The sequence below is a fragment of the Poromitra crassiceps genome (genome assembly GCF_964638095.1).
Source record: "Poromitra crassiceps genome assembly, chromosome: 8".
In the NCBI taxonomy this organism is placed as follows: Eukaryota; Metazoa; Chordata; class Actinopteri; order Beryciformes; family Melamphaidae; genus Poromitra; species Poromitra crassiceps.
The window spans coordinates 18,045,972-18,069,341 of record NC_139629.1 but is presented as its reverse complement, the minus strand read 5'-3'; the positions used below and the strand labels follow the sequence as shown (position 1 = coordinate 18,069,341).

Here is a 23,370-nt window from a genome sequence, read left to right as displayed (position 1 = left end):
ATATATCCTAAAGCCTAAATTGTAATTAAAATGAAACAAATCATGCATTTGGAGGGGAGGAAATTAACGGAATTTGGAAAAAATAACGCATCCACTCGGGGTGGAGGAGAGGACAGGGGGACGAGGGGCAGGTCAACAGAGACTTGTTGGTACTGTCCACTCGGGGTGGAGGAGAGGACAGGGGGACGAGGGGCAGGTCAACAGAGACTTGTTGGTACTGTCCACTCGGGGTGGAGGAGAGGACAGGGGGACGAGGGGCAGGTCAACAGAGACTTGTTGGTACTGTCCACTCGGGGTGGAGGAGAGGACAGGGGGACGAGGGGCAGGTCAACAGAGACTTGTTGGTACTGTCCACTCGGGGTGGAGGAGAGGACAGGGGGACGAGGGGCAGGTCAACAGAGACTTGTTGGTACTGTCCACTCGGGGTGGAGGAGAGGACAGGGGGACGAGGGGCAGGTCAACAGAGACTTGTTGGTACTGTCCACTCGGGGTGGAGGAGAGGACAGGGGGACGAGGGGCAGGTCAACAGAGACTTGTTGGTACTGTCCACTCGGGGTGGAGGAGAGGACAGGGGGACGAGGGGCAGGTCAAGTTGAGTCTTGCAGACAGGATGTCAGGGCTCTGTGCCACAGGGGGAGGAGTGGTAGGGGAAAGGGCACTGGCAGCTGCCAACACTGTGTCTGCTGCCTGCTGGGCAGTACAGCAGGTATGGAAAGCAAACGACTGTTGGTTTACTGCAGGGCTGCTAATGTAATCAAATGAGCATTACATGGGCTGACACCCCCCCTCAAATATGTTTGGACTGGCAAACAAGTAAGCTTATTGTCAGGCTGGCTCACCAACTTTGTTATCAAATTCAAATCGGCCATAGGCAACATGGCTTTAGTGATCAGCCAGTTGATTTTTTTGTGTACTGAACAAAAATATAAACGCACCACTTTTGTTTTTGCTACAATTTTCTGTCTGTCACGATTGTGATGTCATCAGTGATGTCACTTGAGCAATTGTGATGTCATCAGTGATGGAATAAATCCTTCCTTTGCCAAAATAATCCCTCCTCCTGACAGGTGTGGTATATCAAGATGCTATGTTAAACAGCATGATTATTGCACAGGTGTGTCTTGGGCTGCTCACAATAAAAAGCCACTAGTCTGAAATGAGGGATGTGAGGGAGCATGCAGCATAGGGGTGTCAAAACTAATCGATTATAAGATGCATCGCGATGCGAACGTGCACGATTCTGCATCGATTCACAAATGTCAAAAATAGATTATTATTATTTTTTTTATTTTTATTTTTATAATCAAATAAAATATAATGGAAGTACATGCAGTTGTTTATTTGGATCATAATACAATGCAATTCCAAATGCACTTTTATTTTAAAAGTAGCCACACAGTGAGAAAAAAGAAAGTGAGAAAAAATAAATCATGTATTGGGGAAAAAAGTGATGCATCGATAATCGTAATCGTAATCGAATCGGTAGCCCTCTGAATCGTAATCGAATCGTGAGGCCAGTGAAGATTCCCAGCCCTAGTGCAGCAGTTGGCATGCTGACTGCAGGGATGTCCACCAGAGCTGTTGCCTGGGAATTGAATGCTTATTTCACTATAAGCCGTCTCCAATGTGTTACGTTATGCTGCCTTCAAATGGAACTTGTGAGCTCATGGTTACAACATGGTTACGACAACGTTGTTACGACATGGGAAGTCGTCTTCAGTATAGATTAATGCTCGCGGTTGAGGACACACTTCCCTTTTTCCACAACACGCTCAGCTCTCATCATTATGCAAAAAGTCAAAAGGGTTGCCTGATGGCTTAAAGGGTAAATTAGTAATATTTCTTCTTTACTGAAGCATAATATGAGCAGTAAATATCAGCAGGGGTTGCTGGATGGTAACGAATGGTAAATGACTTAAGGTGAAGTGGAACGTCACTTCCTGCTTCACTGTACCAGAGATTTTCATCCGCCATTTATTTTCCCATAGACATTTTGTAAAATGCTTATAAAATAGTTTTACTTCGTCGAACCAAACGGTTCAGCTAACGCTATAATCGGGAGAGACCATAGAACATTTCACTCGGACCAAAACAAAAAAAAAACATCGAAAAAATATTTTCTTTAAAACCGCATTTTTTTAAACGTTTTGGTCCCAGTGAAATGTTATGCGATCTCTCCTGTTTATAAATATATCTGAACCGTTTGGTTTGAACCAGTAAAACTATTTTTATACGCATTTTACGAAATGTGTATGGGAAAATAAATGGCGGATGAACATCTCTGGTACATTGCTGAAGCAGGAAGTAGGCGGGTCACTTTGCCTCTCTATAGAAATCCCATGAACTGTCTTATATAGTCATCAAATTGGCCTCATGTCTGCCCTTCACCTCAGATGGTCCAGATGATGTTCTGTTTGTTTGGACCCAGATGTTTCTGGTTGCCTGGATGATGAGGATGTTTGCCAGTGATTGTTTTTACAGCAGCTCCCTAAGCTGCTTAAGGGCTCATTGCTTATATTATCTGTTTCCTTATAAACGATGTCATCCTCTGTCCATGCCTTTATATCAGTGTGATTAATCTCAATGTATTTGCCGTCAAACAGCTGAGCTTAAAACCCCAAATCCTGTTGTTCATCGGGGGCAAATATTCAGAACTTTTCATATTGTTTAGTTTACACAGCATGGTGTTTGAAACTCTGGGGTTTCCTATGAATCATTTACAAGACAAATGTGCATTCAAACATTTGGCTATCACAGTGTTTATTGCCCAAATACTAGCTGCTGAGGTCAGAGTATGAATCATCCACACAGTGCTTTCTGTGTGTGTACTATGACTAAATTAGGTTTTATTGGGCTTAATATGTACTAGGAGCAGGCTGAATTGCCGTTCAACACTGACTTCCTCGTAATAATTGTATCAAGTCTGCTAAAGGCAGAGGTGCTCTTATGTTGTTGTAGCTAATGATCTACAACAAAGGTCCCACTTCTATGAACAAACTACCAGTGATGCATCTTAACACAATTGTAGCTAATTTAAATGAGTCAGTGCATGACAGATAGTTACATAATAAGCAGTCAGATAGAGATTGCATGAGATAATGTTGACTAAACATTTCATAATAGTGTGCGTACAGTTTTAACGAGGTGGATTCTTGGATTCTAGCCGGATTCCTTTCTCCAAAAATAGCTTGATCCCACGCCACATTGATTGATTCGCCTGTCCTGCTTCAGCTGATATGCAAATCCCTAGTTCAGATAGGCACATATGATCGACATATAATACAGATATAAGATGTTCTCATATATCTCACGTTACGTATGGGGCGTTTTGTTGAAAGAGGCTTCTCTGTGCATCTTCCAGCAAAATGCAGCTGAAGCAGCTGCTTCTCAGTTCGAGGACAGCAAACCTCTAGAAGGCAAAAGGCACTGGAGCACACCGACACATTCACAGCTGTTAATTCTGCAAACTATCTAACATTTCAACACAAAGTCTGATGAAGATACATTAGTGTTGAAACGTTACATTGTTTGCACAATTAAAGACTGAATCAGTTTGTTTTCTGGGAAGTTTTCTCTCTCTCTCTTTCCCCTATTTTATCTCAGTCGGTAACCATGCATTATATGTTGAAATCAAATTTCCTGCATGTCTAACAGAAAACAACTTTATGACGTTATTATGGTTTACAGAAAATCTAAGCTAAAGCTAGCTTTAAAAACAATGCAATATCATTGTGAGATTGTCGTAGAAATAATGCAACATTTCTCCAATGAGCAGTTAAACTAGGCAAGATTTCCATGTAAAAAAACGACCCATTTTCAGGCTATATCACACAGTGGGGCTGAGTGTCCTATCCCCACTAATTGAGACCTTATAGAGTTTCCATATTTGCCCAAATGAAATTCTGCTGTCGGTCTTGGACACTTGTCTGCCCACAGGACTCAAAACTCAAGATGATAGATAAATTTATACCATGGTCTGGGTGAATACTCGATTCTGATTGGCTGCAAGGTGTCCATTATTTTGTGATATTGTACAGTGATAATGGACACCTAGCTAAATGGTCTGTTCACCGTTCATATCAATGCGCCATAGTTTCATCAGTGTTATCAAGAGAGCTGTTTGAGCTCTATACCCCCGTTAAGGGTTAATATGACAATTTTCTAAGTTGAGAAAAAAATTTAGTCGGTCAAAGTAACTATTTAAATCACCCCTGTGTGCTCAGTTTATCAAAAATAACTCTTATTTACAATTTTGATTTTCGTTTCGGAGATTTCCCTCCCCTGACAGAAGCCGGCTCTGAGCCATTATGAGCCACTGTCAATAGTGTTTGGCAACATGGAAACGACTCTCCGGACAGAGAAAATGGGCGTGAACAGCCGAGGAAAGAGAGAGAGAGAGAGAGAGAGAAAAAAAAAAAGCCGTTTTCCCACATGCGTACCGGAAAATTACCTGTAGTCAATATCGGACATTTCCCTTCACACCTCTCCTCTGGCATGTGGGAATCTATCAGCGAAATTGCCTGTATGGGGGGGGAGGGGGGGGCGGCGGCACTGCAGAGCGGGTGGGGAGTGACGTGTCGGCAAAACTCCGAATGGTGAAATAAGTTTGCTTGTTTATCCGTTCACCTGCGTAGCGTTGAAGCACTTTTTACAGACTGGCTTCATTTGATGTGTCCGGGCTTGCCTTGGCTGTCGGCAACGTTGCTTAGTCCCTGTCGGACTGTGACTGAAGGAGGAGGACGGACTGTGGCCAGAGAGCGAGCAGAGAGGAGAGGGGAAAATCAGCACAGCACACACATGAAGCTGACATAGGCTACTGCTCTTATTATCACAAGATCATTTCGCCAGTTTGCTTTAATGTGCGCTAATGATTAGATTATGCCCGCTGGAACATTAAGCAACATGTGTACACCTCGCCCATGAGAGTGTCGCGCAGAATATGAAGATAGACTAAACCGGGGACAGATCATGACTGATGATTATGTACCTCTGCGCTGCTGCGTGAGACTAGAGCCGTCTGGAAGCGAGAGAGACCAGGAGGGAATTTATTTTGGGAAGATGCTCTGAACAATTTTGACGACGTGGAATGGAAGCGTCATTTTCGCATGTCCCGGTATTACGTGCTGAGTCTGGTCCGACCCGCACGCAAGATCACCCGGTGGCGAAAACCACTGGAAGCGCGTTTGCGACTGGCAATAGTCCTTTGGTGGTACGCAACACCAGGGGAATATCGAACAATCAGCTGTGTATTTGGTGTTGGACTGTCTACTGTGTGCATTGCAACCTGGTCCACGAAGTCACAGCCCACTGATAGCGGAAAATGCCTTCGGAAATCAGCAAGCTGACATACTGCTCTTATTAGGCTATCACAAGATCATTTCGCCAGTTTGCTTTAATGTGCGCGAATGATTAGATTATGCCCGCTGGAACATTAAGCAACGTGTGTAGGCTACTCCTCGCCCATGATTGAAGGACCGCTGTCGCGGAAAATGACCTGAACCGTTTCCACTTGCGTCCCCTTAAGACCATACCGCTCTTGTGACTGGCACGAAACTGGTGAAATGTCGGGGACGACGGGGTCGCGCTTATACCGGCACGGCGCCTTTCTCACATGCAGGCATTAGACCACGTACCGGTCATTTTGCGGTACAAAGCGCATGTGGGAAAAGGGCTAGAGAGAGAGAGAGAGAGAGAGATTTTCTTAGTTTTATTTTTTTTATTGTGATTTATTTTCCTATATGGAAGCAATGTTATTGTGTGTTGAACTTGTATCTTTTTGGACTTCAAGGTAGGAAGGGAAGGGATGGAAGAGGTGGGAAGGGATATTTATTTGTTAAAGAAAAGAAAAAGGTCTCATCCCACAATTCTCCACCCCCCCTCTCCCCTCTCTCTGACACTGTGTGTGTGTGTGTGTGTGTGTGTGTGTGTGTGTTTCGAGCCACTCTCTCCATAGCGTGCCAAAGTATCGGCAATGAGGAAGTGAATTCTCCATTCATTCCCGACATTTCTTGCATGCTGGCTTTCTCTCTCTCCCTCTCTCTCCTCTCGGTCTCTCTCTCTCCCTCTCTCTCTCTCCCTCTCTCTCTCTCTCGGTCTCTCTCTCTCCTCTCTCTCTCTCTCTCTCTCTCTCTCCCTCTCTCTCTCTCTCTCTCTCGGTCTCTCTCTCTCTCTCTCTCTCTCCCTCTCTCTCTCTCTCGGTCTCTCTCTCTCCTCTCTCTCTCTCTCCTCTCTCTCTCTGTCTCTCTCCTCTCTCTCTCTCTCTCTCTCTCTCTCTCTCCCTCTCCTCTCTCTCCTCTCTCTCTCTCTCCTCCCTCTCCCTCTCTCTCTCTCTCTCTCTCCCTCTCTCTCTCTCTCTCTCCCTCTCTCTCTCTCTCTCTCTCTCTCCCTCTCTCTCTCTCTCTCTCTCTCAGTCTCTCTCTCTCTCTCTCAGTCTCTCTCTCTCTCTCTCTCTCTCTCTCTCTCTCTCCCTCTCTCTCTCTCTCTCCCTCTCTCTCTCTCTCTCTCTCTCTCTCCCTCTCTCTCTCTCTCTCTCTCTCTCTCAGTCTCTCTCTCTCTACGCCCTGTGTCTCTTGTCTGTGCCCTGGGCAGACCGGGGTGCTGGGGGCAGGACTTAGGCTAAAGCTCGCCCACACACATCTCGGTGCACAGCTCGTGCTCTAACACACATAGTCTCTTATAGAAGCTGCTGCACCGCTTAAAAACATTGGGGGAAAAAATACTAATTTATCCGACTTACCTGCAGGCGCTTTGGCATCCTGTTCTTCTCCCTTCTTCACACGTGCTTCGTTCAGCTCCTGTACCCTATAGGCATAAACTCACTGCTACATGACACTGATGGTAAACAATAACAACAACAATAACATCCGTTCTTGCCATAAACAGTAAACAGTATCTATCAGTAAAGATGGGTCAACAATGAACAACACTGTTTAAGTGTCACGGGTTGATCAGTTGATCAACACGTGATCGCTGCTTAGGTATCAAGTTGTTAAAGACTTTGTGATCTCACAGCTACAGTATAGGCTTTGACTTGTTCCTACAGTAAGGAAGGATCTTGGGATCATACAAGCATCACTTTCACTCGTTTGTACCATTTGTTCTTAGACTCGGTCTCGTTATAATTGAGTTAGCTTGTGGCTCGTAGTAACGTCTCACATGTCAGACTCTCCTGGCTCTCTACATTGAGAGTTTGGGACACTCTACACACTAGGGGTGGGAATCACCAGATGCCCACGATACATACGATACTAAAACGATACTTGAGTCACGATACGATAGTATTGCGATATATTGAATATTGCGATATTTCGATATATTGTCTAACTCCTTTTCCTACCTTTTCCTTGACCTCACCGGATGGTTAAAATGTAGGCTACATTATTAAGCTTCTCTGGACTCAATATGCCACTGCAGGCGCGGACTGCAACATCGGGCGCTTCGGGCAGATGCCCGGTGGCCTGGCATGGCATGGCCTGCAATTTTTTTTTTTTTTTTTTTAAATATCGATACTTGGCGTCCAAATATCGATACAATATCGCCAGGCAAAATATCGGGATACTATGGTGTATCGATTCCCCTACACTACTACACTACTACACAGACCTGCTGTTAGTTCTCTCTGTGCCTCTACTGGGATCATGAATCATCCCATAGAAAACAACGCAGGGTGTTTCCGTCCAGAAAACACACTCTCTCGAGCCGTGTGTGCGTTTGTATTCTCTGGGAGGGCCTCTTCCTCACCACTGGGTATTGTTATGTAGTCTGTCATCTTATGGAGAATACAATGGGCGAGGTTGGTTTAGTCTTGTGTGTAATGTATTGGTAATGGATCCCAACTTGATGTTCCCTGATGTAGGCAGTTGGATGTTGTGTTTGTTCTGCTTTTCTCACTAATGTCGCACGTTTGTTTCTCTTAACATTGCTCTGTGACTGGAGATGAGGGGCACGAGGGAAGCTTTGTGAAGGCTAATTCTAGGGAATATGCTGCAGTGCCACACACCACCTTAGGGACCACTAATGGCCTGGTTTAAAATTCTATGGGAAACTCTGGTATTGTACGCAGTCGTGACCTGTCATTTGTTTTGTCCAGGACTACAAAACTTCTTCCTTCACCTACTTTCTTCCTTTGTTTCTTTCTGACGTCCCCTCCAGCTGGACAACATCCTCCTATACCCTCCCTCCGTACCCTTCAGGAAGTCCAGCAGCCCGGAGTTGACCCGTGGATTCAACCCCGCGCTGAAGTTTAAGCGACACCTCAGTGAGGACGGCTCGCAAGTCCGACGAAGGAGCCTAGGGGGCGCACTCACAGGTACATTCTGGCACCCTCGTGGGACGGATATGTTTATACATGGCCCCTCTCTCTATTTCAGGGTGTTGTGCAGCTTAAGGCAGATTTGTTGAAGTATAAACGACACCTGCATCTGCTGAGGGTTTGGGGAAGTTGCCACCATAACAGCTTATTTTTGTGACTTGTCTTATTGTTTGTTTTCCCTTGTTGTGGTTAAACACAAGCTGAATGTTACCATGCAGGTAATCGTACATAATCATGGACGCTTGGCTCTCTGCCACACTCTTCCATGCTCCTCGTGCGACCAGCAGGCTGGCAGCATGCCTCTGTTTTTTCACTTTGAACAATATCAAAATGCTCTCCTTCAAATAGGGGAAATAGTCTAACTGTGCTCAATTACAGAAAGTCAGTTTCCAACAGTGGCCATAGACCTCTCATAGACCTGGCTCTAAACACATAGACCTGTTTAGACCTGGCTCTAAACACATAGACCTGTTTAGACCTGGCTCTAAACACATAGACCTCTCATAGACCTGGTTCTAAACACATAGACCTGTTTAGACCTGGCTCTAAACACATATACCTGTTTAGACCTGGCTCTAAACACATAGACCTGTTTAGACCTGGCTCTAAACACATAGACCTCTCATAGACCTGGTTCTAAACACATAGACCTGTTTAGACCTGGCTCTAAACACATAGACCTGTTTAGACCTGGCTCTAAACACATATACCTCTCATAGACCTGGTTCTAAACACATAGACCTGTTTAGACCTGGTTCTAAACACATAGACCTCTCATAGACCTGGTTCTAAACACATAGACCTGTTTAGACCTGGTTCTAAACACATAGACCTCTCATAGACCTGGCTCTAAACACATAGACCTGTTTAGACCTGGCTCTAAACACATAGACCTCTCATAGACCTGGCTCTAAACACATAGACCTGTTTAGACCTGGCTCTAAACACATAGACCTCTCATAGACCTGGCTCTAAACACATAGACCTGTTTAGACCTGGCTCTAAACACATAGACCTCTCATAGACCTGGCTCTAAACACAAAGAGCTGTTTAGACCTGGCTCTAAACACATAGACCTGTTTAGACCTGGCTCTAAACACATAGACCTGTTTAGACCTGGCTCTAAACACATAGACCTGTTTAGACCTGGCTCTAAACACATAGACCTCTCATAGACCTGGCTCTAAACACATAGACCTGTTTAGACCTGGCTCTAAACACATAGACCTCTCATAGACCTGGCTCTAAACACATAGACCTGTTTAGACCTGGTTCTAAACACATAGACCTGTTTAGACCTGGTTCTAAACACATAGACCTCTAATAGACCTGGCTCTAAACACATAGACCTGTTTAGACCTGGCTCTAAACACATAGACCTCTCATAGACCTGGCTCTAAACACATAGACCTGTTTAGACCTGGCTCTAAACACATAGACCTGTTTAGACCTGGCTCTAAACACATAGACCTGTTTAGACCTGGTTCTAAACACATAGACCTGTTTAGACCTGGCTCTAAACACATAGACCTGTTTAGACCTGGCTCTAAACACATAGGATTCCTCAGGGGAACCCAACCCAACAATTGTACTGTAAACTGTGACTGCTTGCAGTTCAACTCAGTAATACCAGAACTTTCCTATGGTCATTTTCCCCAGGTCATCAATGTGTTTTTGGATGTATAAATGATCTAAGGGTCATTTTTATTTTAGTGACCAAGATAAATACATACATACATACATGCATACATACATAAATAAGGCAATCTTATGATTTAAAATACATGCTACAGCATGCGCTGGGACACGTCATCAGTGATGTTAGCTGGGGTCGTAAGGTGTTTCGGGTCTCTCCACATCATACACCCTCGCCCAGTAGACCCAGCCGAGGCCGATTAAGACCCCGACCCGCGTCCCAGAAGCAGCCGCTCACGGATCAGCCTTCCTACTCTGTCTGCAACGCGTGATTTCTAACCCCACATAGGATAAGCAATAACCACGCCCTGTGGCGCCGGGATTGGCCAGGAGCATTGAAGCTTGGGACTAAAGCACCTGGGGTTTTTCATCTTTTAAAATAAAGATGTTTAAAAAACTATTGCTTGTTACATTTTCAGTGCTGTACCTTTTCTCTGGGTAAGAATTGAGCTTGAAATTAACGATATGATACATTATAGTATTATGAGCTATGAACGTGAACACAACACCGTTTATATTATTGCATGTTTTTGTAGATTGTGTCGTTTATATTATTGCATGTTTTTGTAGATTGTGTACATTGTGTAGATTACAATTATTATGCTTATTATTATTATTACTATGCTAAGGAAGGTAGGTGACCATAATTCATTTCAATGTCCGCTCTCAATGTCCGCTCTCGAAATCGCTGTCCGTTCTCAAGAGCTATTCAGTTGGTTCATGAAATCGCTGGGCTGCGTGCCCTCCAGTGTTGCTCCTGGCCAATCCCGGCGCCACAGGGCGTGGTTATTGCTTATCCTATGTGGGGTTAGAAATCACGCGTCTGCAACGTTGCCTGCAGAAGGGTTGATCACGCCCAATCCGCTGCAATAGAGTTAGTGCTACACCGTAGTATTGTAAGACCCTTCGGTGCATGGAGGGTCTAGGCCCTGTGTGGGTGACTCCAGGCCGGGCTCCTCCTACGTCTCACCAGACCCTCCCGGGGAAAAGGCAATCCTACCATGGGCAGAGAGGATGCCTCAAGAAGGCCTGTGCGCTGCACGTCATTCGCCTGCAGCGAGCACCTCGCTCTAGCCTGAAGGACGCCCCGATCTTTGCACAGATTTTCAGGAGGCTAATCCGTAGCGTTTGTGGATTTCTCCTCCCTTATATATATAAATAAATAAATAAATAAATAAGGCAATCTTATATATCCGTTTCAATCTTTCGGGTTTACATGCGACAAAGACGCCAACTCTGCTGAGAAATGGCTCGTGTTTTGTTGTCAACAATCGCTTTTTGCTTCGGCGAATATTCATTATCTGAATTCTCCGATCTCATATTTATGCTGAATATCGGCCCATTTCAATTGCTGCATTTTTTTTTGCTATTTCTTACCTAAACAAACTAAACAAATTAACCAATCTGGAGTCTTTCATTTGTGAATATATCTTCAGAGGGTCCATGTTATTTAACTCGACTCAACAACACAGGCGACAGTCTGTGCTGCTTGGTCATCTCACTAAATCATGTTGCGCTACCTAGAACGCACACATGGTTTTGTTTACATAATGATCAAGTAAATATTGAGATAAAAAAAAAGAAAATGTTGATACTTTTTCATAACCAGGACTCAATTTGATGGCTGAAATGTATGTCAATGGAAACTGTTGGACCTATAATAGTGCTATACCAGCTGCTAAAAAACCGATCAGCGATCAGTGGCAAAATAAATGTAATCGTGGTATCCTCCATACCAACCATTTCCTTGTTGCTTATCTGGGTCAGGGTTGTTGTAGCAACAACAGGCCGTTTTCCCAGCAACTTCTCCTAGCTCCTCCTATGGGATCTCATGGTGCTTTCAGGCAGACTGGTAGATTGTTTTCTTGTTGTATGAGGATTCCCCATTAGCTACCACACAGTGGTAACTAGTCTTCCTGGGGTCTAACAAAAACACAGGACAAAGTCCACAATACATAATAAAACTTACAACAGATAGAAACAAATAATAGAGAGTGAGAGAAATAAGCAATATACATGGTAAAAATCAGAACAGAAATGTGAAATAATTGATATTTCCTTGACTGACATCCCGTTTACAACCTCAGCTGGATGTTGTGTGCTAGTGTTGGTGATACACACACTGCATGCATTGTGTGGTTGCTCTGTAAATGATGGGTCTTTTGAGGAAGTTGGCTCTACTGTAGGTCTGGGTAACGATATCAGTATCAGATCATAGCTGGTCATTTTAGTAATGTGACAGTGTGAGTTAGCAATAAAATGCACATGATTGAAACTAACAGTTGAGATTATACCGATCCTTTCTAAAAAATTCGAATATCATGGAAATACCATGGATGACCGTGGGCTTCAGCGGATTGTCAAGCAAAGACGATTCAAAAATTTGGCGGAGATTCAGAGGGAGTGGACTGAGGCGGGAGTCAGTCATAACTGAGAAGTAACTGCTGATTTTCTTCACACTATTCTAATTTCTTGAAGTACTGTTTTGGGGGTTTTCTGGAGCTGTAGGCCAAAATTATGAAAAATGAAACAAAAAAAGGCTAGAAATATTTCACTTTGTGTGTAATGAATCTATAATCTATGAAAGTTTCACTTTTGGAAGGAATTATGGGGAAAAACTAACTTTTCCATGATATTCAAATTTTTTGGAAAGGATCTGTATGTCTGAATAGGAAGATTTCCCTAAGCAGTGTTTTTCAACTAGTAACTAACCAAGACCAACAGCTACTCTATGCACTTTCTCTGCTCGCTCTCATTGAACAGCTGAGCGCTGACGTAGGCTGAGTAAACTAGATGGCAAAGAACTCGAGACTGAACTCAATCAAAGTAGTGTTGTATTTGCTCAAATATACTTTCAAACACTTGACGTAGGACTGGAGGCAAGCTGATTGGTCTACTGTTTGTACTGTACTGTAATGTACTGTGATCCTTGTCACTCTTTGTGTGATAGTTAAAAGGCACAACCTTTGCCTCCATTCACATTTTTAGAACCCGTCTTTTAATATATTATATATATAATATATAATATATTAAAAAAAATACAAATTGGAGCAGCACATTTCGAATAGTTTACTCTATTCCACATGTTCTCAAAAGCTGTGTGTATCCATACAAAAAGAAGAAAAAAAGTGATTTCTTTCAACCACAGACAGCCTTAATGATGACAAATCGAGTATAAAAGTGATATTTAAATGCGTTTTTGAATGGTTTTTGAATGGTTTTTGAATGGTTTTTGAATGGTTTTTGGATAGTTCAGTATGTACGGCTCATCTCAGCGACCTTGGCCAAGTTGGCTACCAGTCAAAAATGTGGGAGGACCTCCGGGCTGTTGTGGGACATTGAAGAAGTGTTTGTTTTCCCTGGTGAGGAGGTGTATATGGAGGACTTTAAGCCCTGAAGCCTGACTGTTGACCTTCCTACACCACCATCGGTAGGATACACAAGCCAACGTTAACCGCAAATGAACCTGTCATTGATTGGGACTGGATTGAGAGTGTGTTTCTTGCTTTTACTAAATAGCTCAGTAGTACCTGCAGAGACATACTGTCTGTTGAAAGGTCCTTTAATAGTTTAAATATGTTCATTAGCTCTACAGGTATATACACATTTCTAAACAATTACAAAAAATCTACAATACCTAACATCAAACACAAAAGTTGAAAGTGACAGAATCAGAGAAACATATCCTTCAATCAGAATGTACTGCTTAATTTAAAGAACCCCAGAGTTTCCAAACCTTGGGGTCGAGACGACAAGTGTGGCCCCTTTATATGAAGATGGGGTCCTTCAAAAAATGACCTAATACAACTTTAATACAACTTAGTTTCAGAATGAAAAAATGAATGACAACCACTAACGCAGGACGTGAGGTAATATCATTTCAAATGGCAAATTCAACGTGTGTATGAAACCCAGTCGAAAAAGCGGCCTTGTGTGAAGATTGTTAATTTGTCCTGTTTATATTTGCAGTCATGATTGTACTTCCCACAGGGGGGCGTCTGCACAAGGCTGGGCGGGGAGCGGGGGGAGACTCGCACCCTGCTGACCTTGCAAATACCTGGCCTTCAACTGCGCTGCAATTAAAACGCATTACCTTTCTCCCATATTTCTTATTATTCACCTTATGTTCCAACACAGGCCAGTTACTTCCTATTGTGTTGACACTTCCTGTGACAGTACAGTACTAGTGAGCAGGTAAAACAGACTGTGTTTTGAACAGGAAGTCATAACACAACTGGGTCAAAGTGGGCGGGGCTACATATACTTTCTAAAAATGTCCAACAGTCTCTCAGTAGAGATTTCCTTTCTGCTGGGAAGTGATGGACTCTAGTGAGGAAAGTATTTGCCGGTAAGGAAGGAAGGACCGCAGTTTTCTCCCCTCATCCTGTTTGTTTCCCCCACACTTCTCTTGACTTTTACCGTAAGGCTCCGGATGCAACTGTGAGCATATTGAGTACACTAACTGTGACATAGCGTGGTGTGTCACAGTATACTTTATAACTGTGAGCATATAGAGTACACTAACTGTGACATAGCGTGGTGTGTCACAGTATACTTTATAACTGTGAGCATATAGAGTACACTAACTGTGACATAGCGTGGTGTGTCACAGTATACTTTATAACTGTGAGCATATAGAGTACACTAACTGTGACATAGCGTGGTGTGTCACAGTATACTTTATAACTGTGAGCATATAGAGTACACTAACTGTGACATAGCGTGGTGTGTCACAGTATACTTTATAACTGTGAGCATATAGAGTACACTAACTGTGACATAGCGTGGTGTGTCACAGTATACTTTATAACTGTGAGCATATAGAGTACACTAACTGTGACATAGCGTGGTGTGTCACAGTATACTTTATAACTGTGAGCATATAGAGTACACTAACTGTGACATAGCGTGGTGTGTCACAGTATACTTTATAACTGTGAGCATATAGAGTACACTAACTGTGACATAGCGTGGTGTGTCACAGTATACTTTATATGCGTCACAGTATCTATATGCTCGCAGCTGCAGTTGATACTTCATATCTGTCTGCCTGCAGGCAGACAGATATGAAGTATCAGTAGCACTCTTCTTGACTAGGTGCCATACTGAGGCCTACAGTCTTGTCTGCACAGAGGAGAAGAAAGTTGAACAGTTTTCCTTATCAATGTGTTTATTTCACTAGTCCAGGTCTGTGTCTAATGGCAAGCCATGTGTTTGCCTCTATTGGAGCGGTCTGACGGTGGGGGAATGACATAATAAATATGATTTGAATTATTATTATTTGAATTATTATTATGATTATTATTAAGTTTGGAAATTGGTCTCTAATTTTTCAGTAAAAGTGATACGTAATATACTAATACTATACTAATACTAAATAAGGACAAAATATGTTTTTTTTTAATCGGAATTAATAATTAAGTTTAAGTACGGTATTTAAAATGTTCTTTAAAAGTGTGTATTTGATGATCCCTAAGTTCCACAAGTCCCTACATGTAAGTTTACAGAAGCCCAACACGATGTAAAGACATACTGTACCTGCTTTGGGCCACATGGACTAGACGAGAGATATTGACTCATGTGTTAGTACAGACTACTGTACCTGCTTTGGGCCACATGGACTAGACGAGAGATATTGACTCATGTGTTAGTAGTACAGACTACTGTACCTGCTTTGGGCCACATGGACTAGACGAGAGATATTGACTCATGTGTTAGTACAGACTACTGTACCTGCTTTGGGCCACATGGACTAGACAAGAGATATTGACTCATGTGTTAGTACAGACTACTGTACCTGCTTTGGGCCACATGGACTAGACAAGAGATATTGACTCATGTGTTAGTAGTACAGACTACTGTACCTGCTTTGGGCCACATGGACTAGACAAGAGATATTGACTCATGTGTTAGTAGTACAGACTACTGTACCTGCTTTGGGCCACATGGACTAGACAAGAGATATTGACTCATGTGTTAGTACAGACTACTGTACCTGCTTTGGGCCACATGGACTAGACAAGAGATATTGACTCATGTGTTAGTACAGACATACTGTACCTGCTTTGGGCCACATGGACTAGACGAGAGATATTGACTCATGTGTTAGTACAGACTACTGTACCTGCTTTGGGCCACATGGACTAGACAAGAGATATTGACTCATGTGTTAGTAGTACAGACTACTGTACCTGCTTTGGGCCACATGGACTAGACGAGAGATATTGACTCATGTGTTAGCACAGACTACTGTACCTGCTTTGGGCCACATGGACTAGACGAGGGATATTGACTCATGTGTTAGTACAGACTACTGTACCTGCTTTGGGCCACATGGACTAGACAAGAGATATTGACTCATGTGTTAGTACAGACTACTGTACCTGCTTTGGGCCACATGGACTAGACAAGAGATATTGACTCATGTGTTAGTACAGACTACTGTACCTGCTTTGGGCCACATGGACTAGACAAGAGATATTGACTCATGTGTTAGTACAGACTACTGTACCTGCTTTGGGCCACATGGACTAGACAAGAGATATTGACTCATGTGTTAGTACAGACTACTGTACCTGCTTTGGGCCACATGGACTAGACGAGAGATATTGACTCGTGTTAGTACAGACTACTGTACCTGCTTTGGGCCACATGGACTAGACGAGAGATATTGACTCATGTGTTAGTACAGACTACTGTACCTGCTTTGGGCCACATGGACTAGACAAGAGATATTGACTCATGTGTTAGTTAGTACAGACTACTGCACCTGCTTTGGGCCACATGGACTAGACAAGAGATTAGGGATGCAGGGGTTAACCGGTTTGACTATTAACCGCGATTTAAAACGTCACGGTTATATAACCGCAGAGGCTCCGCTACACCGAGTGTTTTGTTTCACAACAGTCCGTCACCATGCGGCGCAGACGGCGCTGGAAGGAGAGGAACCTGTCTCTCTCGCTTCGTTTCCGCACGGACTATTTAGCGGAGGCACCAAACACAGGCAGCTGCCATGTCTCCCAGTAGTAGCCAGTCTAGCCTAGCCATGGATGCCAGCCCAACATAAATGTTGCAATACATGTCCCGCAAGGTTTCTGAGATTAGGGGAAAGTCTGAGCTGGTGTTACGTTAAACCAAACGTGGGGAAGAGGCAGCGGATTTGTTTAGCGTTAACATACAGTCATTGACGTTAACGTTAGCTGTTGTGGCTAATGTTAGCTAGCTGGCCATAGCCTAGCGTACACAGTTCCTCAAGCTCGTTGTGACCAAACATCCCCGCATTTAAAGCACTTCATGCTCCCAGCGCTGGCCTAAACCATAGAGAACCTCATGCTTTACACGAAAAGAAACATCAAGGGTTTGTGTCAACTCCAAAAGCAACCCGCTAACGTTACATGTAGGCCTAATAACGTGAAGCTAACGTAGCTAGCTGCTTGGCAGTCATGATCTGACTGAGACAACGAAAACAAATGCGCACATTTACATAACAAACACCAGTCAACACCACAGAGTGTCCTTTCTTTAATCCAGAGGGAGCATTTTCCAGTAAAAAGTGAAACGACACATGATGGCTTATAGTGAGGCTTTCCATGCCTGCCCCATCATCACTTCAATAGAACTGACCCCAATGCAAAATTCATTTCAGACGGCACATTTAGTTGCCAGTAACATGCCAATAAGAGTCTAAGTTACTATGCCTTTTGTGTTTTTTTCTGCAGACTAAGCAGCTAGGCTTTCGCTTCTATAAAATAATAATACAATATTTTTTGTATTATATATATATATATATATTATATATATTATATCAGAAATGTTGTTTGTTTTATGTTCACAATAGTGATGTCAGTTAGATTTGATTAGGTCAGAGCCATGGAATATTAAATCATCCATCTTTGCTCACTACATCTGCCCTTTCTTCTTTTTTTAATCCCAGGTGTGCATAAAATACAGGTTAAGAACTTATTTTTTTAAATACAAAAATGTGAAAAAAGTAACAATAGTATGTTTAACGTATCGGTTATTGGCCAGGAGAATATTTATCGGTTAGCGTAGGCCTATACTATCGGCTGTAAAAATCCATATCGTGCATTAGTATTCCGGAAGGCAGCAACTGTTAAGATTGTGGGGGAAATACAATAAAACCTCTATTTAGAGAATGCTCATGTGATTTTTATACGTCCATAACAATAATCGTGAAACCGTGATAATCGTGGTTTTTTCTCAGACTATAATCGTGGATCAAAAAAAATAATCGTTGCATCCCTACAAGAGATATTGACTCATGTGTTAGTAGTACAGACTACTGTACCTGCTTTGGGCCACATGGACTAGACAAGAGATATTGACTCATGTGTTAGTACAGACTACTGTACCTGCTTTGGGCCACATGGACTAGACAAGAGATATTGACTCATGTGTTAGTAGTACAGACTACTGTACCTGCTTTGGGCCACATGGACTAGATGAGAGATATTGACTCATGTGTTAGTACAGACTACTGTACCTGCTTTGGGCCACATGGACTAGACGAGAGATATTGACTCATGTGTTAGTAGTACAGACTACTGTACCTGCTTTGGGCCACATGGACTAGACAAGAGATATTGACTCATGTGTTAGTACAGACTACTGTACCTGCTTTGGGCCACATGGACTAGACGAGAGATATTGACTCATGTGTTAGTACAGACTACTGTACCTGCTTTGGGCCACATGGACTAGACGAGAGATATTGACTCATGTGTTAGTACAGACTACTGTACCTGCTTTGGGCCACATGGACTAGACGAGAGATATTGACTCATGTGTTAGTACAGACTACTGTACCTGCTTTGGGCCACATGGACTAGACGAGAGATATTGACTCATGTGTTAGTACAGACTACTGTACCTGCTTTGGGCCACATGGACTAGACAAGAGATATTGACTCATGTGTTAGTACAGACTACTGTACCTGCTTTGGGCCACATGGACTAGACAAGAGATATTGACTCATGTGTTAGTACAGACTACTGTACCTGCTTTGGGCCACATGGACTAGACGAGAGATATTGACTCATGTGTTAGTACAGACTACTGTACCTGCTTTGGGCCACATGGACTAGACGAGAGATATTGACTCATGTGTTAGTACAGACTACTTGTCTCCTCCTCCTCCACGAGGCCAAGACTGTTAATCGTCCTCTCTGCCTCCCGCTGGGCTTCCTTCAACAGGAAATGGAAATATACACATATGAGAGATGATGACACTTCTAGGAGATTTATGACATAACTGCATAGCAACCTCCAGTGCTCACCAAGGTGGAGACCTGACTTGACTTGAGTTCTGCTGACTTGAGACTTGACTTTGACTCGTACCTTGATGACTTGAAAAGGTTTCTAAAGTTTTAAACGTATGTGTTTTTTCCACCAGACAACCAAATTGAAATAAGATTTCCTGAATTTACAATTATTTAATTTATTGAAGTTGAAACTGACTATAGAAATCAAACTCACAATGCTCTTACCAGGTTTTAAAACCACATTGCATTGAAAAGCCTAGATATTTAGTTTTCTATACTGGATTCTTAACTCGTTCTGACTTGACTTGCTCTGACTTTAGACTTGACATCAAGGACATGGACTTGACTTGGTAATCTACATTTAGACTTTAGACTTGACATCAATGACATGGACTTGACTTGGTAATCTACATTTAGACTTTAGACTTGACATCAATGACAGGGACTTGACTTGGTAATCTACATTTATACTTTAGACTTGACATCAATTACATGGATTTGACTTGGTAATCTACATTTAGACTTAAGACTTGCCATCAATGACATAGACTTGACTTGGTCATCTTCTACATTTAGACTTTAGACTTGACATCAATGACATGGACTTGACTTGGTCATCTACATTTAGACTTGGGACTTGACATCAATGACATGGACTTGACTTGGTCATCTACATTTAGACTTTAGACTTGACGTCAATGACATGGACTTGACTTGGTAATCTACATTTAGACTTTAGACTTGACATCAATGACATGGACTTGACTTGGTCATCTACATTTACACTTTAGACTTGACGTCAATGACATGGACTTGACTTGGTAGTCTACATTTAGACTTTAGACTTGACATCAATGACATGGACTTGACTTGGTAATCTACATTTAGACTTTAGACTTGACATCAATGACAGGGACTTGACTTGGTAATCTACATTTAGACTTTAATGACATGGACTTGACTTGGTCAGGTCATCTACATTTAGACTTTAGACTTGACATCGATGACATGGACTTTACTTGGTCATCTACATTTAGACTTGGGACTTGACTTGAGACTTGTGCCTTAAGACTTGAGACTGACTTGGGACTTGAGCAAAGTTGACTCGGTCACACCTCTGTCATGATGCTGATCTAATGTCTCTCTTCATCCTAAGGAGGAATATTTCCTGAAGGTCATAACATACAGTAGGGAGGTAGGCAAACCAGAAGACGGCGTGTAGAAGCTTTTTCAATACGCTGCTAATGCAATGCTGCTAATCTTCTGACGTGTTAATCTTTGTTTTGCCTCGGGGCTCTGTGTGGAATCCACACACATCCGAATGGCAGACAGAGGTGAAAAGTGGAGGGATAGTCGAGGTGGCATTTGAACACTTGCTGCCATCTAGCTGCCAACACTGGGAGCTGAATTTGGCCACTGCCTCTCGCTGTCTGCTTGACACATTCATGTTCTCATCATATTCCATGTTGTTACTCGCATGGAACTTGTCGGGTGCTTCTTCCTCGGAGCTGGAGCTGTGTCTGTCGGGGCTGTGTGGTTATGGAGCTGGAGCTGTGTCTGTTCGGGCTGTGTGGTTATGGAGCTGGAGCTGTGTCTGTTCGGGCTGTGTGGTTATGGAGCTGGAGCTGTGTCTGTCGGGGCTGTGTGGTTATGGAGCTGGAGCTGTGTCTGTCGGGGCTGTGTGGTTATGGAGCTGGAGCTGTGTCTGTCGGGGCTGTGTGGTTATGGAGCTGGAGCTGTGTCTGTTCGGGCTGTGTGGTTATGGAGCTGGAGCTGTGTCTGTCGGGGCTGTGTGGTTATGGAGCTGGAGCTGTGTCTGTCGGGGCTGTGTGGTTATGGAGCTGGAGCTGTGTCTGTCGGGGCTGTGTGCTTATGTAAGGACTCGGGATTGTCAGTGTGATCTCTTAATGAGCTTCCTTTCCCTCTGGTCTAATTTGATTAACCCTTTGCTGTCCTGCCTGTCCACACACAGTTGACATTATGGGTTTCAGCTCTGTACAGCTAAGGGGGGTCGACAACTAGGATTATCTTGCCTTAGTGTTAAGTCAATTGAGCTCTTACTATGTCCCCTCCCCATTCACTCCTTTTATAGTACATCTGGGGACAGTGGAGGGCAAGACAACACTTCTATTGTTTCTTCTTGACGTACTTTCGATGGGTAGTACTAATGTCCGGAAGAGCTGCAGGCTAACACTTTTCCGGGTCCTTCTTCATATAAAATTCATTTTGTGCAGAGATTTTGGTTAAATGCTTGAAATAAGGTCGGGGGTTGACAAAAGTTTAACGGCGAACTTTGTGTTCATCGAGATCATCTTCACGAATGAGGACCCCCTTGATGATTTTTGAAGCGTAAATGCGTTTTATTTATTTATTATCTCGATGGTCAACTGTCGCAGTTTCAATGCTGGTAAGGTAACGTTAGATGAGCGCTGTGAGGCCAAAAACTATCACTAATGACTAATGTTGGATTACTATTTAAAAATAGATGTAAGGGGGAAAAAACACACGAAGCGTTTGAATAGTGATTTGGACATCGATTAGCATGACATCGATTGAAGCTTCGAAGCATTCGGGTCAGCCCTAGTAAAGTGCTGTCATTGTCTGAACGTACCAGACTGAGACAAAAGGTGACATCTCACCAGTGTTGGGGGTAACTCATTACAAAAGTAACATATTACATGTAATATATTACTTTTAGCAGTAACTCAGTAATATAACTTATTACTTATAGGATTGCAGTAATATTATCCCAGTTACTTTGTCAAGTAACTCAAGTTACAAATTGAGTTACTTTTTTTTAAATCAAAGCACATATTTAAAAAAGATACAATCATTTCCTAATCAAACTGTGTGTTTTTATGCAAATAACCACTATAGATGACAATAACAAAGGAAAAGAATAACATTTAGAATTTTGGATTGTTTACACTGACTTCAAGTTGGTTGAAATTATTTTTCGGGATGGTTCCGGGGCGGCAATGTCATTCTGCTGCTGCTGTTGTTTTGGTCAAAGTAATGCAAACGTAGTGTAATAAGTAACAAGTTACTTTACACAGACAGTAATATTGTAAAGTAACTTAATACTTTCAAATTAAAGTAACTTGTAATATGAAGTATATTACATTTTGAAAGTAACTTGCCCAACACTGCATCTCACACGTGGCTTTGACTTACAACTGACCATTTAGCCCACTGGATAGAAATATCCTGTATCATTGCCATTCATCCCAAACATACAGAGATATGATTTTCTTGTCCATGTTGCGCAGCCCTAGTTGACAGCTGCTTGTGTTGTGGTCAATGTCTTTCTGCCACTTTTCAACTGAACGTCACTCTGTTGCTCCGACAGGGCAGTACCTCCTGCTGACCACCACCACCCCGCAGCAGCAGGCGTGGCAGCCGCCGTCCGAGACCTCCAACCTGGTCCGCATGCGCTCCCAGAACCTGGGCAACTCTGACCCCTCCCTCACCTCCAGCCTGGTAAGTACTTCCTGTTTCGTGACCCCTGCCACCGTGTCCCGCATCCTGATCCAGTTAGGACGCGTCTTCCCATCATTACCTCATACTTTTGACTGGCAGATGCAAGGCAAACAAAGGCTGCTCTATGTCATTTTCACTGATGCAGGTTATGACATTGATAGAGAATAAAATCTATTCTTTCCGCTAAAATGTATATGTAAATGTATATCACAGCTTATCTAATACCAAATTAATTGAGCCTTGAGTCCAGGACTGTTTAACATAAAGTATATTTAATAGCTTACATTCTCTGCAATATGCATATTGACAGAGGGCATGAATCTCAATGTACACATTCTGATATGTCATACAGAGTCAATTATTCAGCCCATGGCCGACAGTGAACATATGCTTTATAGGCAAAGGTAGGCAGAGCAGAGAGGAGGAAAAGGCAGAGAGGAGGTGGATGAACCTTGGAAATGTGTGTGCGTCCACTTGAGTCTGACAGGGAAACTGTTATCAGTTGTTATTGGACACGATGCACTGCCCAAGGTTTCAGCAAAGAGGAGAAGTCCTCTCTATGGGGCTGGGTGAGATGTCAGTGTGAGTCTATGTGTCAAATG

General features: G+C 42.9%; 1 protein-coding gene across 1 annotated transcript in view; it reads left to right on the top strand.

Annotated features, from left to right (window-relative positions):
* Nucleotides 1-7,824: 7,824 nt before the first annotated feature.
* Nucleotides 7,825-23,370, top strand: part of mast4 (microtubule associated serine/threonine kinase family member 4) — a gene marked incomplete at its 5' end in the record, with an annotated part of 136,998 nt that continues 121,452 nt past the window's right edge. The window contains 3 exons of the mRNA XM_083641096.1: nucleotides 7,825-7,851; nucleotides 8,152-8,308; nucleotides 22,638-22,768. Of these exons, the coding sequence (XP_083497222.1) occupies nucleotides 7,825-7,851; nucleotides 8,152-8,308; nucleotides 22,638-22,768 (315 nt within the window). The remainder of the gene's footprint in view (nucleotides 7,852-8,151; nucleotides 8,309-22,637; nucleotides 22,769-23,370) is intronic.